This window comes from Mastacembelus armatus, chromosome 6 (assembly GCF_900324485.2).
Source record: "Mastacembelus armatus chromosome 6, fMasArm1.2, whole genome shotgun sequence".
Taxonomy (NCBI): domain Eukaryota; kingdom Metazoa; phylum Chordata; class Actinopteri; order Synbranchiformes; family Mastacembelidae; genus Mastacembelus; species Mastacembelus armatus.
Genome location: NC_046638.1, coordinates 3805292 through 3821306, shown reverse-complemented (window position 1 = coordinate 3821306; position 16015 = coordinate 3805292). Strand labels below are relative to the sequence as shown.

The following is a 16015-nucleotide window of genomic DNA, read 5'->3' as shown; positions in this document are numbered from 1 at the left end:
GGGCGGAGTAATAATTAAACCTTACTCCAGTAATAACAGAAGATTTGCCTTTAAATGGTCATGTAAAAAAAAGTATAGAGTAAAACGGGTATAGAAAATGGATGGATGTGTATTGAACATTCTTTAAATAGTACCCAGTACTGTAAACAAAATGTAACTGTCAAATAATAACAATAATAATAATAATAATAATATATTAAAGTAAATGAAATCTTGAAGGCTGATGCAAACAGGCGTCCTAACGTTTGCTGATTACTGACAACACTGTGTGTATAAAGGCAGTGTTGGAAAAGACTACATCCTCTGGTGCATTATTGGGACAATACAGCACAACAGAACACTGTACTTTGTTATTATACTGATGAGAAACAGGCAACTAACAAAGGAAGTCAGAATAATGAGGCAAAAACTATTTTCACGCTGTGTAAGTAAAAAAAAAAGAAAGAAATGTGCCACAAGTGTGTTTAGTGTTTTCATTTCAGAAACACTGAGATACCCCAGTAAACTACATACATTTTTATATCAGATGGAAAATTGAAATGACCCCAAACTTTTGACTGGTAGTGTAATCTATAGAACATGAGCAAATGTATTTGGTTAGTTTTCGGTGCTACTAAAGCCTTCTGTATCTGTATAAATGAATGTATTTTGACACTACCTCCTGTGGTCCACACAGTGGCGCTGCTTCCCTTTAAATTCTTTAAAACAGACCCCAGCAAGGAATATATGGAGCCAGAACAGTGACTTTATGTTTTTGCAGTGAAAATAACATTTGGAAATTCAAACAAAATGTCTGGCATTGAAAACAAACCTATGAATTGAAAAGAGAATAACTTACACTGAAGCGCTTATTGAAAAATTGTATTGGTACTGAAAGAAGAGCCTATTAACACAGAAAAGAGTAGCATTGGAAAATAAATCCATTGAATCTATAGAATTTTCACTTTGTATTTTTCAGAGGCCAAAACAGTAACTGAATCAGAATGAATCAGTGAATCTGAAAGTCTGAAAAAAGCCGTAGGCATAAATTAAAACAAATTGTCACTGAAAAAGACGTACATGGACAAAATAAAATAAAAAAATCAGATGACAGTGAATAAAATCAGAATCAACTTTATTGGCAAAGTAAAAACATGTCAGAATAAAATAAACATATTCCAAACATACGATAGTCATGCTAAGTTTTTAGTGCATCTTTTTTTAGTACAAGTGTCTTAATGCCAGAGTGACAGATATTTTGTTTGATATTTTCAAATATTAATTTCAGTGTCCAAAGTTAGAGTCACTGCTCGGCCTCCATAGAGATATATCGCGGTTCAACTGTGTCTAACCTAAACTCCATTCAACCACCTCAACAGGAACTGACGTCCCTTCAGTGCAAGTGGATGGAAAAAAAATGCAGCTGCGGGAAAAATGGCTCCAAACATCGCACCGCTAAAAGGTGAGTAGTTAACCTTTCTACAGTCAGTATCTGTATGCAAAGGTTTTAGCTTGTAGGTGCCCGAACCGGGCAGCTCCGGCTCCGTGGTACCCGTCCGTTTCCATTGTGGCAAAACCTGCATTTCTTCCTTGGTGTGGGCAGTTGGCAGGACCAAAGTAGTTGCCTGCCTGGGTACTTTCATCTTATTAAATCAGAGCCCCTCAGAATACGGAGCCGTCATGTAAGTTGTCGTTGTTTGGCTAAATGTAATCAGGTTTTTGTTTCTGCGAACGACTTGTTTGCCTGTTTTGTTTTGCGTGCGGATTTGTTGTGTTTAGCGGCTAACTTAACTTAGCATCCAGCAAAGTGAAAAGTTCCAAACAACAGCCAGCAAAAGTATCAAGAAGTGACATTTGATCGTTGGAGCCGGCCCGGTTAGCTGGATTACTTTCTTATCGTTTGTTGAAAGTCACTTTTCCTTCACATTAACAGGCAGCTAGCTCCCATTTTAAGGTGCGTGTCAAACGTTAACGACTTATTGACAATACGCGGCGGAGTCAGGTGAGCATCAGCCGACAGGTTAGCTAGCTAGCTGCCTGGGTTGTATCCAAATAATTTGCCTTTTATCGACGTTTTAAAGCCTGAAACTGCTCCAGGTAATTGTTTTGTAACTTTCAAGTTGTGTTGCTAAGACAAACGTGTCGTATTTCCGTTGTTTGGACTTCGACTGAATGTGTCTTACAAAATGTTACGTGATATCACAAATACATCAGCGCTATTAACTCTTGGAAGACGACGTTTGCCTATTAGCGAATTAAAATGCAAAATGCGCATTAAATAGTGCGAATATTTAGTCTAACTTAGACAAACAGTGCTGCAGTGAAGTTTGTGAGTAGTGACCGTATGTTCCTCTGTGTTTGACTAAATCCAAAATGCAATTTTATGCTCAAATAAACTAAACTTGCAGTTTTGCCATTTAATCTGTAAATGCAGATGCAGGAGTCAGTAGTTGTCAGTGAACCATAGTTTCCCATAGTTACTGCATTTGTTTTGGGATGTTGGCCAAGTGGAAAACATTTAGGATTTCAGTCTAACAGTGCTCCAACATGGTGCTGTCACTTTTTGTTTTTGTTTCTTTTTATAGACTTACTTTTCTGCGCGGCTCAGCCTGAATAATAGACACAGCAATGCAGTAATCTTTCCGTTCTTGACAGAGCATGCAGTACTATACAAATGTATAAATTTGACCTGGTTAGTTATTTTCCTCTGTGAAGATGTTGTCCTGTACTTTGATCATTTGCAGTGCATTGCTAACATATACACCTCTGCACAGCCACTGAAAGGAAAACTCTAGCCCAGTTTTCTGAGATCAAATTCTGAATCAACCTATTCAGAGTAAGAGTGCAGCCTCAACTCTTGCTGTGCCGTTCAAACCCACAGAACCTTGTCTTAAATTCTAGTGGAGAGTCCAGATATGCCCTTTTATTTCCCTTTAATTCTCCTGTCTCATTTTGCTATTGTGATCTCTAAATCTTTTCACTCTAGCAAGCTTTTACTTTGGAGGCATATGGGTAGATGGGCTAGTTGTTGTCTCTAGAATGCTTTAACAATACTAATGTTATGCTCAAACGTTCAATAAAGGTTTTACCGAACCTGGGGTCTGCCATCTTTTGCCATGGTGCAGTAGAACAGCGTTTTCTGGACTTGTCTTGGTTGCACTTGAGGTTTTCTTCTTTGTACATCCCCTGTTGCTATGCATTTAAAGCATGTGGCTATCTTCACCTTGGATCTTGTGCATTCAGCTGTGGTTTTGGTTATCGTAGCATGGAATGGGTCCTTAGGTAAAATAGCATATGGTGACCCAGTGCAATCCAGCCTTCCTTGACTTGGAGCTACTAATGTTATTGAACTATTGTATACTGTAAATCAATTAAGACAAACAAGGTGCACTCAGTAATTGATTAATATTTATTAACTTTAATCATATTGCAGGGCTTTTCATATTGACACAGTGTTTACATAAAGAAGAGGGAAGTAACTGCTGTTCAGTCTGTAGCTCATTGTGGTAACTCAGTCACTTGACATTTAAGAGACTTTGACATTTTGATTATGGAGGACTGACGTTACTAAGGTACAGTCTTTTAGAGCATACATTTATACAGTGTGCAAAATCAATAATATATAAATTAACTACTTGCTCAGAACATGTCAGTTAAGCAATAAGTGATCTGAGGTGGCTAAAAACGATGACCTCTCTTTTATGCTTTTAGTGTTCCCAAGTTGTTTTCCTGGCACAGTTTGGTGCTAAGCTCTCCTAGTCAAAGGCTTAATGAATGCAGCCACATTGTTGCTGCCTGCTCGTGTTAGCACAGCTGATAAGACAATCTTGGGCCAGGGTGCTAACATAATGCTAACAGAGTGAGAGAAAGCCAGAGGAAGAGAGAGAGAGAACCATTGGGCTGTTTAGCATGCCAAATTCCTCAGCTGCACAATAGTGCTAGGCTAGCCTGAGCCCCAGCACAGCCAGCCATCTCCACCACAATGGGAGGGGAAGCTCAGGAGAGGCCGGTGACGCCTGGGGAGAGAAGGACCTCACTCAACTCTGGGGCTGTGATCGTTCGATGAATGGTTGCTTTGAGAAGCCACTGTGTCATTTTAGGACCACAAAACACTCTGCACCAAGGTTTTGTTTTTCCCATGTTATAGAAGTTGAATATTCTTGGCTGATTTCTGCTGTTGGCTAATCATAAATAGGTAGGATTAACAAGAATGGAGTTTGCCCTTGTGTGACAACAACTTTAAGTTATCAGGGTTGTATGCATCACCTTGGAATTTGGGAATAATGATGGTCATCTTTTACCGTTTTCTTAAATTGTGTAAAATGCAAATCATTGACTGCATAATAGAGAAAATGGCTGATGAATGATGACTTGATAATGAAACTGAAGTAGCACAAAGATTTCTGAATTGGATACAATCTAAGTAGGGCAATGTTTTATTCATTTATTTTTTTGTGGCATGTCATCAGCTTGGTGGCTTGGGTAAACGATTGCAGTGTGCAACTTGCATTGTCAAGATGAACCACAACGAAATGCACTAATAAAAAAAGAACTTGCTATGTGGTAATGAATCTGAAGGCCATAAACATGCTTATGCTGTAGCTGGTGCTAGTTATGTGACCTAATTAATGCCCTTGACTACAAAACAAGCAAAAGAGATAATTGGCTGTCCGTATTTGACAAACAGCAGCCCATCAATAAGCAATCAAAACATGGTTGCAGCATCAAGGCCAAGGGTAGCATTAGATAATGAACTGCTAATTATCATCTATGGCTGAGGAGGAAGAGCAGGTCTTAGTTCAGGACAAAGGTTTAGTGATGTTTTGTGTCTTTTGTCCATTTACTGCAGTGTATTTGTCCTTGAAACACTGAACATTATATGCTGACATTGCCCAGGCAAGCAACTCGCATCAGTGTGTATGTTGGGATGGCACACAATGATATCTATATTACTTCAAACCTGTTTTACTATCTGTTGATGGAATCTTTTTTTTTTTTTTTAGGTGTTTAAAACTTTGGTCTGCAACACTTTGGGCCACCGTGACTTTAAAGCCGACACACTAATGGCACCTTCCAGTTGACAGAATGGCCCAGATATCAAGTGGTAATGGGTTCAAGATGGATGTTCCCCAGCCAAAGGGGGTTGTGGGTAAAGAGGAAGCCCTCCGCATGGAGGAAGAGGCTTTAGCAAAGTTGCAAAGGGAGAAGAGACAAACGCTTTCAGCTTCACCATCCTCATTGTCCTCTGCAGCTTCTTCATCCTCCTTGAAACCAAAACCATCTAAGTCTACCACTACTGCTCCTCAGCCTTCACCTTCTACTAACAGACCAGAAAAGGACCTCATTGTCTTCCCAGAAACCAAGAAACAGGCAGATCAGGACAAGTTCAGGGATATTGACGTGGAAAAGCTGACCAATGAGGAACTTGAAAAGCTCCTACTTGATGAAAACTTTGGGACTAACAGCAAAGTGTCTCGTCCCTCATCATTACTGGGGTTTAACCTTAGTGCCTCATACCCTGGAGGCCATCCCTGTAGCTCCTCTCCTTTTCAAAGCAGCCAGTGGACACCTGTTCTGTCCACTTCATCTAACTCCAGTGTGTCCACTCCCACCCACCAGCCCTCCCCAATGTTTCCCTCTGCTCCTTTCCCTAAACCGGGCACATTTCAAAATGGCTTCACTCCAACAATGTCAACTTTCATTCCCCTGCAAGCACAGCAACCTCCCTTCATAGCCTTCCCTGCCATCCAGTCTGCTGCTGGCATGGTCTTTCCACAACCAGCCATGGACCCGGAGATGGCCAAACTGTTTGACAAGATCGCCAGCACGTCAGAATACTTGAAGAATGGCAGATCGGCCAGCACTGACCTAGATTCCTCACAAGTGGGCACAGCTTCTCTGGCACCCAACCCACCACCCCAGCAGCCAGCAGTGATGGAACCTTCTAGCATTAGCCGCTTTGACTGGCTGGATCTGGACCCACTTACAAAGCGTAAGGCTGAGAATGAGGAAGCGTCCCTGGCATCAGGGGGTGCTGCACAGACAGTACCAGGGGTTGCTGCAGGGGATCCGTGGGATGCAGTGCTTGAGACTGAAGGGAGCGGTAGTAGCAGCAGCAGCCCCCCATTGGAGGTAAAAGCATCATTGTCACTTCGGTCACAGCACAGGAGGGCTTCAGCAGGAGCTGCTGTCACCAGGAGTCACTCACTCAACATCCCAGGGACTTCCTCCCAGCACAAACCAAACAATCAGGTAAGATTATCATAAAATGTAAATGTTTGAAAACATTTAAAAATATATATTTAAATTTCAGCAATGGCTTGTAAATATTTCACAAAACACATTTGGCAGGCTGAAACTGGAAAATAATTCACAGTGATACCCTTGAAAACCACCATTGGCTACTTACTATGAGCATTGAGCTTCTACATGTACCCAGTTCTGGTAATTTTACAAAAAAATCATTTCTGGCTGTTCTGACAAAGTTGTAGTGGGCAGGGCTCAAGGGTGATGTCATTTACTTTAGTGTATCAGTCAGGATCAGGATTTAGCAATATTTGGATCAGGCTCTGATAACAGTTATGGGGTTGTTTGCTTTTGTTGTCATACCACAATGAATTAAATCTGATCAGACCATGCCCTCAAAGTTCTGATGAAGCAGAATTTGTTTTTTTTTCTTCACAGCTTTGGCACCTAGCAGAATAAGTGGATAAATACAACCACAGCTCATACAAAATCAATGATAAATGTACATGAGTAAAGTTTTGTAAGGGTAGACTAGGACAGATCTTCTTTTTACACCCAGCAAAGTCCTGCTGAAAGCTGCGTGTATAGTCTTCATTCATTTACTAGCACAAAAAACATCCCCTGTACTTCTGCTCCCTGTAATTAAGTTTTTAACTGTGGTTCACTACCCACTGTTTCATCCCACAATTTCCTCTCATTTGCATTTTGAGATTAATTTTGCCAAGCAAGACATGAGTGATCTCGTTTCTTATAGTGAATATGTAGAACATCCATTTGGGACAGTGCTGTGGGCAAGTGGCATGGGGCATTATTTCCTTCCCCTAAAACTAAACAGCCATCTGTCAGTTGACTAACAGCTTTGGGTTTGGTGGACAGACAAGATATTTCAGTGTTTCAGGGAAGAATAGAACAGCCACACCGAGGCCTGCCAGCCAAACAAATTTGTCATTGTCTTCATCAGGATTTGGAGTCAGATCAACAAGAAAGTTTTAATCTCTGGCCTGGAAATGAAAGCTATATGCTTCATCAGAATTGTATATCAAATATTCTGACAGATGTGAAAAGCTCCTCTAAGTGTTTAGACCGAGGGAATCTGATGAAGTAGGTCTGTTCATCAATGTGTATTACCACCCTTTGCATTTAATAGATATGTGTGATTGAGACACAAACAGCACTGGGACACTCTCATTAAAAAATAGTGCTTTACATTACCAGATGTCAAATATTTCACCTGTTCTGTTGGTGTGTGTGTGTGTGTGTGTGTGCGCAAAGCAATTGGTCTTTGTGGTATGTTTCTCCCACAAGGGTGAAATTTAGCTTTACAGCATTCCAAAATTGCTCATGGTTGTAGTGAAGCAGGACACAATTTAAACATGGTGTTTGGAAAGATGATGCTACATTACAGTCAAAAATATAAAGAAATATAGTGGAACAGATGAGAAACATGACTGAGTATGCTGCTCCCGTGGGTGTCTCAAGCCCATGTGTGGGACTCTACATACATATACATTGCATCTGATCAAAGTTGACTTGTCTCAGCTGTGTCTTCCAGGGTTGAGAAATGTCAGTTTTCCTTGGTAAGATGAAACCATGTTTGTTGATGCTTGCCTATATACAGTATCTAGGTTCAAACCTGCTTGTGATCCTCACACTGTCACTTTGGGTAACCTGAGTCTATTTTTAGCAGTGTTCTTCACATACATCCCTCTGCTCACTTTTTTAATCTGCATCCATGATGTCTGCAGTGATTGTGTGTCTGGATTTCAGATGGTATGTGTTTTTGTTTGCTCCCCTTGTTCCATCTGCTTGCCTGGCAGTCATTCCCCATGTTGTTATAATCAGGAACGAGCCTGTACAGTTCCAGTGCTACCTCCCCTCACCCCTCATCTCATTTGGACTCAGGATAGTGATGTTGAAGATGCTGAATTTCCATAAAATTTGGGTAGCTGTTGCTGTGATTAGGTTCTGTGATGTGGGCAAGTAAGACAATACTGTCCAAAGCTGCTTCCCAGTAGTGTGTGGGTTGTTTTTAATGTGAAGCAGCAGCTTGAAATGTTTAAATTTATGACAACAGTAGCATAACAGAGCTGTATAACTGAAACATCAAGACAGTCAGCAAACAGTGAGGCTGATGTTTGTTAGATGTAAGAACAGAAATATAGGTGTGAAACTAGAATTAACCACAGAGACTATAAGAAACAGAACCTACTAAACCACTAACAAGCTGAGCATACCAAGTCACATTGGTTCTTTCTCTTAGTTGCCTGCTTGGACCACATGTTTTGAGCTACTCAGTTTCAAATAGATTCTGTATATAGGCTGATCAGTTAGAGGCGTTGTTGAGTTTCAGTACAGATGCAGACATCAGAAACCTTCAACACATTGATGGAAGATGATTCACATTGATGAAATGTGGGGAAAATGAATTTGGAATCAGTGTTGAAAAACACTGAGTGTAATGTCATATGTTACTTACAATGTGAAGCCAGTCTTGACTAGCATGTATTAGCAGTAATAGCAAGAGCAGCCTAGGGGGAATTGCTTGTATTTAAGGGGAAACAGGTTTCTTTTATCTACCCACGAACTCTAAAATTGTTCATTTTATGAAGTGTGCATAGTGTATGGAAAAACAGGCAAATTTTACCACTGTAAGTCAGAATTCACCATGGATTACCCAAGGCATGACTGTAATACTTTTTGCCCCGTTGTTACACTTGCAGTTATGTGTCCCGGTTTGTTTCAGTGCCATTATTTCTATTATTTTGGCAAGAGTGTACTGTAAGATGTGGTAGAGTGGGCAGGGGGCTTGTAAAATGGAACAAATGAGCTTGAACTTGGAGATGTAGTCAGAGCCAGGCAATCTGAAGTGTAGTCAAACCTCATCTGTTGTATGTCTCATTCTATTTTTTTAGTCTTTGTCATTTTCTCCATCTCTTACAATCCCTCCCTTTCTCACTTTGTTTCTTTCTCTTAATCTGGTTTCTGTTTACATTTTTACTTCCCTCCATCACTCTCTATCCTTCCATTTACTAACTACATGAGTTACCTGTGTACTAATCCCTTGCCTTGGCCTCTGGATGTTAAGCTATAGGTTAGAGATAATAAGCAGTCAAACAAACAGCTCTATCTGCAGTTTAGCCATCATGCTTCATAGCTCCAGTGTCTGTTCAGCCGTGGCTCTTATTGTTAGCAAGACAACACAGAAAGTTAATACATCATCTACGTATGCTTTTAAGATGACCCATGTGGCTCTAAGAAATTATATTTTTCACTATTTTCTGGCAATTTATAAACTAAATGACTAATCAAGAATCAAAGTAATTATTAGTTGCAGATGGATAGAACTAGATAAGGTTATCAACCAGATTAAGTTTTGTGGTGCAGTTTTAAAACTCACACTGAAGAGTTTTACACACCCTTTGGTTGTTTGTGCATGTGAAGGCTTGTTTGTTCTTGTACTTTTACTATGGAAACAACAGCAGGTTGATTTTTTTTTTTTTTTTTTTTATCTGAGCTGGCAGTTTTTAATCTGAACATGTGCTATGATTCAAGATCACTGTATAACTGAACTCTAGTGTGCTAGCATGTGCTATGATATTATCCAACCACATACACAGTCGAATCTCTCCCTCCCCCACGGACTTAAAGCCCTCCAAGAGTTCTTTTACATCTCTCACACCTCCACACCCTCCCACTCCACACTCCCATCTTCTTTTATTATCGTGTAATAATGCCTTAAGCAGTATGAGATGCTGCAGCCTTCTTAACACCCTTTAAATTTTGTTCCACCAGAGAGATTGCAGGGTTAGACAATGCTGCAGTGCACAACAGTGACATGGGTTCCAGTTAAATGTGTGACTCACTTGACAAACAACCCTGTATGTCATACCCTTTGACCTTGTTTACTGGCAGAGAATAGAAGAAACATTGTGCAAAGTGGAGTGAGGAAGCAGGTAGACACCAGATACCCATAATAAAATCCTTACTGCCAACAAGTGTTTAGAGAATAGGCTGAGTTTATTTTGGTGAAGCACACACCGAGCTGGAGATTTCAGTTTATCACAGGAAGTGTGACCACTCACTTCCTAATCGAAAGAAGAAGTAGATTTGTCTTTTCAGGAGAGCTGGTTCCCCTGATGTAAACCGCACTGCTTTTGACAGGCACTAACTCTCATTTTCAGCATAAGTAGCTGAAATGTTTTAGTAATAGTCGTGACCCATTAGCGTCCATCCTCAGTAAATGCTGGATCAGCATGAATGCATCACTCAGCATTTCCCACCAATTTAAAGAGAATACTTTTTTCCTCAAGCAGCTGTTTGATTTAGGCTGCTGTTTCATATCATACAATAGAGGTTGAACGGAGTCAAACCCTTTACAGTTCAATAACCATCATTTGTTGCTGTACAGCTTCATGATTTTAAAACTTGTACTGTAGGCTGCTCATTTATTGACACTGACTAGTGAATATTGAAGTACGGGACTCCTGTGGATAGTCTGGGGTGGTTTTTATTAGTCTGGCACAAAGAGGTAAAGAGGTGTCTGGTATCTAGATGTGAACTGTAACACAATACTGATGTTGGGCTTGGAATTACCATTAGCCACCAGTCATGGCTGTGGTTGCTGAACCCTTTCAGTTCTGCTTCTGTTGTCGGTTAGACTTTACTGTGCCTGAGACCCATAGGAGATGCTAAAAGTTTTACACCTGACCTTGTTCATCAGTGACTAGCATTAAAGGTAGACAGATGTCGAACAGAAGCCAGTAGTTCCTGATTCGCAACACAGATTTGTGGGTTTTTGTGAAAAATGTTTTAACCTCATTATTATTTTTTGGTTTGGGCTATTTGAAATCAAACATTGAACAACACAGTTGCACAATAAAGCGCTGAACATAAGACTGCAATAGAGAATGTGAAAGTCATTAGAGGTAGAGTACTGCAAAATGGGAAGTGTTAAACCTCAGACAAATATGAGTATCCTTGAGGTCTAGCAAAACTGTGAAATGCATTTTTTCTTCATAAAACATTTGCAGAGTCAGTGTTTTTGTTCACTGCTTGTTAGTGCTCTTATGCTTCCTTGCATTTTCTCATTCTTCACTGTCTTTTGGGCGGGCACCTTATCTCCACCTGTTAGTGGAGTCATGTGAAGCTATTGCTCAATTTGTTATCAAAAAACATTTAAAGGCTAAAGCATTTAAAGGTGTTCCGAGAGTACCACCTCAACGTGGGTGGGGCCATCGTAGTACGGTGGCGCTAAACTGCCTTGACGCCATCAAGCACAGAAACGCCTGCATCTCCTTGTAGGACCATGGTGTTGTTTTGTGAGTAGCTCTAGCCATTTGCCTCACTACAGACTTTAAAAATGGAAAACAAACTATCACTGTTGCCGGTTTTTAAAAATGGTGGGTTTTTGGACACGGTCGGTCAGATGTTGTACTCTTTAATCCTCTAGTGACATCACTCCCTGGCCAATCAGTGGCCTGCAGTCTGTTGATGTCACATTTTATTTATCAGCTGAGCTCGCTTGGAGCAGGACGTACTAAAAAAGTACCTGCTACCAGATACTATCCTCTAATGGAAAACCAAAAAACGAGTCGAGTCACGTAGTGCTAGTGGAAAAGCCCCATTAGTCTGTCTCTCCATCACAAGCAACAGCTGAAGAGCAAATTTCTAAAATGTTGTATAACAGTTCACTCAGCCACAAGGGTAAGTTATCCTAGAAAAATAGTATAAATAGTTTGACATCTGTGTTGTTTATGCAGAAGCAGAAGTCACATATTTCATAGTTGATTATATCTTACTTTGGAGCAGAATGTGGCCAGTGATGTAGGACACCCTGGACAAAATAAGCCTCTTTTCCAGACGTGAATCTTGCCAGTATAGACATTTGTTAAATCACTGTCAACCCATAGCAGGGTTGGAAAGTGGAAAAATAACTTTGACAAGTTCCATGTCTTGTCTTTCGAAAGTATGGAAAAAAAAAATCGGCATCAAGAAATCAGTCATGAGAAAGTGGGGGAAAATCACATCAGTGTTGAGTTTTAAATTAAAAGAAGATGGTGTCGTTTAGAGTCTTAGCCTAGTTTTGCCACCCAGTTCAAACTATTGGTCACATTCAGTTTACTCTCCATGACCCTGAAAATCCGTCATCATCAGTGCTGTGATCTTCCTGTGTGTTGTACAGTGTGTTCCCAGCATTTCGGGCAGTATCATGAGACATCAGAGTAAAAGTGAGGAAGGATGAAGGATTAGTCAACGTCTGAATCATATGTAGCTGTTCCCATGACTTCAAACACTAGGAGCTCTTCGTCTGGGTCCAACAAAATCGATAGAGTGAAACAAAGACTGGCCTGTCCCGCTGTACCAGTGTGTGTGTTTGTGTGTGTATGTGTGTGTTGTAGTGTGGCGATCAGCTAACACAGCCTCATTGGATTAGCTATCCATGTTTGTTTTTGCTGAAGCAATCCTGACTCCAAATATAAACACAGCTAATGTGCCTTGTTAGTCTCTCTTTTCACTGGACTAATGTTTTCTCATCCTCACCTCTTTCCATCTTTTTTTTTTTTTTATTTGTTTTCCTTTATCGCTCTCCCTCCCTCTGTCATTTTGGTGTTTTTTTTTTATTTATTATATAGACAAAAATGTGAGGCTAGTTATATTATACCACTAACAGCGTAATGCACTCTAGTCCACAAAAATCATGGGACAGATTGTGCAGGCAGGAGCCCAGTCTCCTCTCTGCCTTGCTGGGAGATGCAGGTGCTTTGGTGTCAGGCTCTGGCCTCTTTTCCAAGCTTCATGCTGACTTAGAGATTTCATTCTCCTGGTGTTATGTTGGGTCAACTTGCTGCTTTGAAGAGGTTTTTGCTCTTGGAACTGCACAGTTATGGTTCAAATAATGTCTTGCACTCACCAGCTTTGACACTGTAATCTTTGTAATTACTTTTAGCGTTTTCTCCTTTCTTAAGATGTTTTTCTTGTATTTTGCCCTTGATTGAATAGGAAACACAGTGATCCTTAATTGAAATATGTTATGTCAGACACCTGGCACTGGCTTATAAAGAGCAGGACTGGGAGGTTTGGGAGACAAAGCAAGTCATCTACAAATCACTGGTCGGCGGTTCAATCCTTGACTCCTCCTGTCTACATGTTGCAGTTGTTTTGGGAATGGCACTGAACCCCAAGTTGTTCCCAATGGGCAAACGCCTTGAAAATATCAATTAGTGATGATTTGTCATGGAATTTAGACTTTGGGCGCATAAGACATTAAGAATCTCTGGGTTTGAAATCCCTTAGGAGTCTCTAAGGGGAGGCACAAACTATTATTACGACATTCCAGACATTTCTTATACCCGCTCTGCATTTTCTCCCCTTTCCTCTCTTGCCCTGGCTTTAGACCTCTCTCTCCCTCATTGGAAGTGATGTCAGACTCAGATTTCCAAGCTGTGACTGAGCATTTTTGCAGGCAGCTCACAGCCTGGCGTAGGAAGGGGCTGGGCCCTTTCATTTCTCATTTCCTGTGCCACAGGAAGCACATTCCTCAGCCACTGGCAGTCAAACAGCAGTCGAGTGTAACTGCGAGTTCCCAGCAGCAGGCCAGCGTCCAGGAATCTCTTAGAGTAATTCCAGAATAAGCTGTCTCAGGATCGGTGTCTGTTTGTGAGGGAAAGAGACTGCTTTACAACTCTTGAAACTCACTTCATAAAATGTTTATTATGAGGAAATAGATTTGTTCGAAATACTTTGTCTGTATTGTGAAACTTTCTTCAAGACATATCATCCTATGAAGTGTGTAATTGTTATTGTGTGTGCCTTTGTGTGTCATTGTTTCAATTAAAACATATGTTTAAGAAGGAAACTGAAGCGTTTTCACAATTTAAGACAAAAGCTTAAAAGGGCTGCAGACCCTTTGTGTGCGTGCGTACATGCACGTGTGTGTGCTTTTGTGTCAAGCCTTTGCCCTCGCTGACATTTTTATTCACTGACTGGGATGTTTTTAATAAAACTGCTCCTTCTACAAATCCTAAGAACAAATCACCACAAAGACCTTAAGCATCGCTGTCCACAGCTTGCACTGTTATTGTTTCACCGAGTTCCTATGTGCTATACTATCCTGTAAATGACAAACTATAATTTCATTAGAAGTCACACAGGCAGTCACTGGCTCTGTGTCCTGCTTGTGTTTGAAATATGTAATCATGTATTTTTCCTGACTTAGTGTGTTTGGTTCTTTTCATCCTGTAGGACAAGGCAAAAGGAAAAGGATTGGTGAAGAATGCTGCTCTGGAGGAACCGGATGCTCAAAACCTGGAGGTTGTCGCTTTCTGTGAAGATGTAGCAGCGTAAGAACCTTCATTCTGGCATAAGAATAAAGGCCCTCTTGTGATTATTATAGCCTGTCTCTACTTGTTTGATTGCTTTCTAACATTAACATGAAAGCAGCTGTAATTGATCTTTTTTATACCACCTGTGCATTAAATGATTGAATGACAGACACTTGTAGTGACACACCTGCAAACGTTCCCAAATTATCACCTGAACCTGCAGCCTCTATCAGCTTTACAGAGCTTAAAGGTGAGTTTCAGAACCGTTATATGGCTCACTGTACTCTACCTGATGAGTACCCAGTGGCAGACAGAAAAAATGGCAAATAACTGGTGAAAATACTGGAGAAGTTTAGTTGAGACTAGTTAAGTTTTACTAATTTATTTTGGATAAATGTTCATGTGAATGTCCTCCATTCACATAAATTGCTATTGCATTTTAGTAGACGATTGTATTGTTTTCTTGTTTGTGTGTGTGTGTTTGGCATATTTATGTAATTGCATTTTTTATAGTTCGATTTGTTTGCTGAGGCTGTACAGAATTTTTTGCTCCAGTAGTTTAGGTGGAGCGATGATGAAGTTGCGCTTTGGGAATCTAATTACTGTAAGGATCAACGCCTGCTGCTCGCCCAGCAACTTCCCTGACCGCTTGTTGGGGAAAAAATGCTTCACATAGGTTTGCCATTGAGAAGTACTTTACCCTCCAAACTACACAAGGCAACAATATCACAGAGTCAATGTTGCAGACAGATGAGTTATTGAGCATGGAGGCTATTTTGAGATGGCAGAACAATGGAGAAGTGGTGAATTGATTTATGTTAACCTAGTCAGTGTGCATATAAATCCCAATTCTGTTCAGCTTTGCTCTTCCTCCTCTCTCTCCTCTGCCCAGTTTGTCTGTTATACTACCCATGATGCATCTAATAGTCTTATCTAAGCAATCTGATCTATATGCTGAGCTGTCCCCTGGCTACCCTCACTGGCCAAGTAGACCAGAATGTGGGGAAAAAAAGAGTTGACTTTCTTGTGATTTATTTATTTATTTATTTATTATTTTTTTTAAATTTTATTTTAATTTTTTTTTACCCCCTGCCTCACCAGCTTGCGTTCCAGCTTTCCTCATGACGACATGTCCACCAACCCTGGCTTCGTCCTGAGCCCTGTCATCACCCAACGAGATGGTGGAGGTGACAATAGCTGCTCTGTCAAGGTTTCTATTGAAATCTCTGAATCTCAGCAGCCTGTAACGTTCACTTGTGACGGTAAGTCCATGGACATAAATGTCTGTAGTTGAAACTATTTTTGAACCAGCTTTATAAACGGGATTAAAGAGCATACTGTTTTTTTTTTCCTAAATGGACATTGGATGGATTTAAATCCTGTTACTTTAAAGCCAGCCAAGAAAGAATCCTTGTACCACCTTTGCCTTTGTGAGCAGCTCAGATTGCAGATAAGAGCTCTGAAGGAGG

General features: G+C 40.5%; 1 protein-coding gene across 3 annotated transcripts in view; it reads left to right on the top strand.

The window, feature by feature from the left end:
* Positions 1 to 1352: 1352 nt before the first annotated feature.
* Positions 1353 to 16015, top strand: part of pik3c2a (phosphatidylinositol-4-phosphate 3-kinase, catalytic subunit type 2 alpha) — a 33769-nt gene continuing 19106 nt past the window's right edge. Inside the window, exons 1-4 of one of the 3 annotated variants that reach the window (XM_026310968.1) lie at positions 1353 to 1441; positions 4983 to 6231; positions 14467 to 14564; positions 15648 to 15808. In XM_026310968.1, the coding sequence (XP_026166753.1) occupies positions 5065 to 6231; positions 14467 to 14564; positions 15648 to 15808 (1426 nt within the window). In that variant the 5' untranslated portion in view covers positions 1353 to 1441; positions 4983 to 5064. Of the gene's footprint in view, positions 1442 to 1540; positions 1662 to 1988; positions 2077 to 4982; positions 6232 to 14466; positions 14565 to 15647; positions 15809 to 16015 lie in introns of those variants that run through there. The other 2 variants (XM_026310969.1, XM_026310970.1) reach the window with 2 other exon arrangements.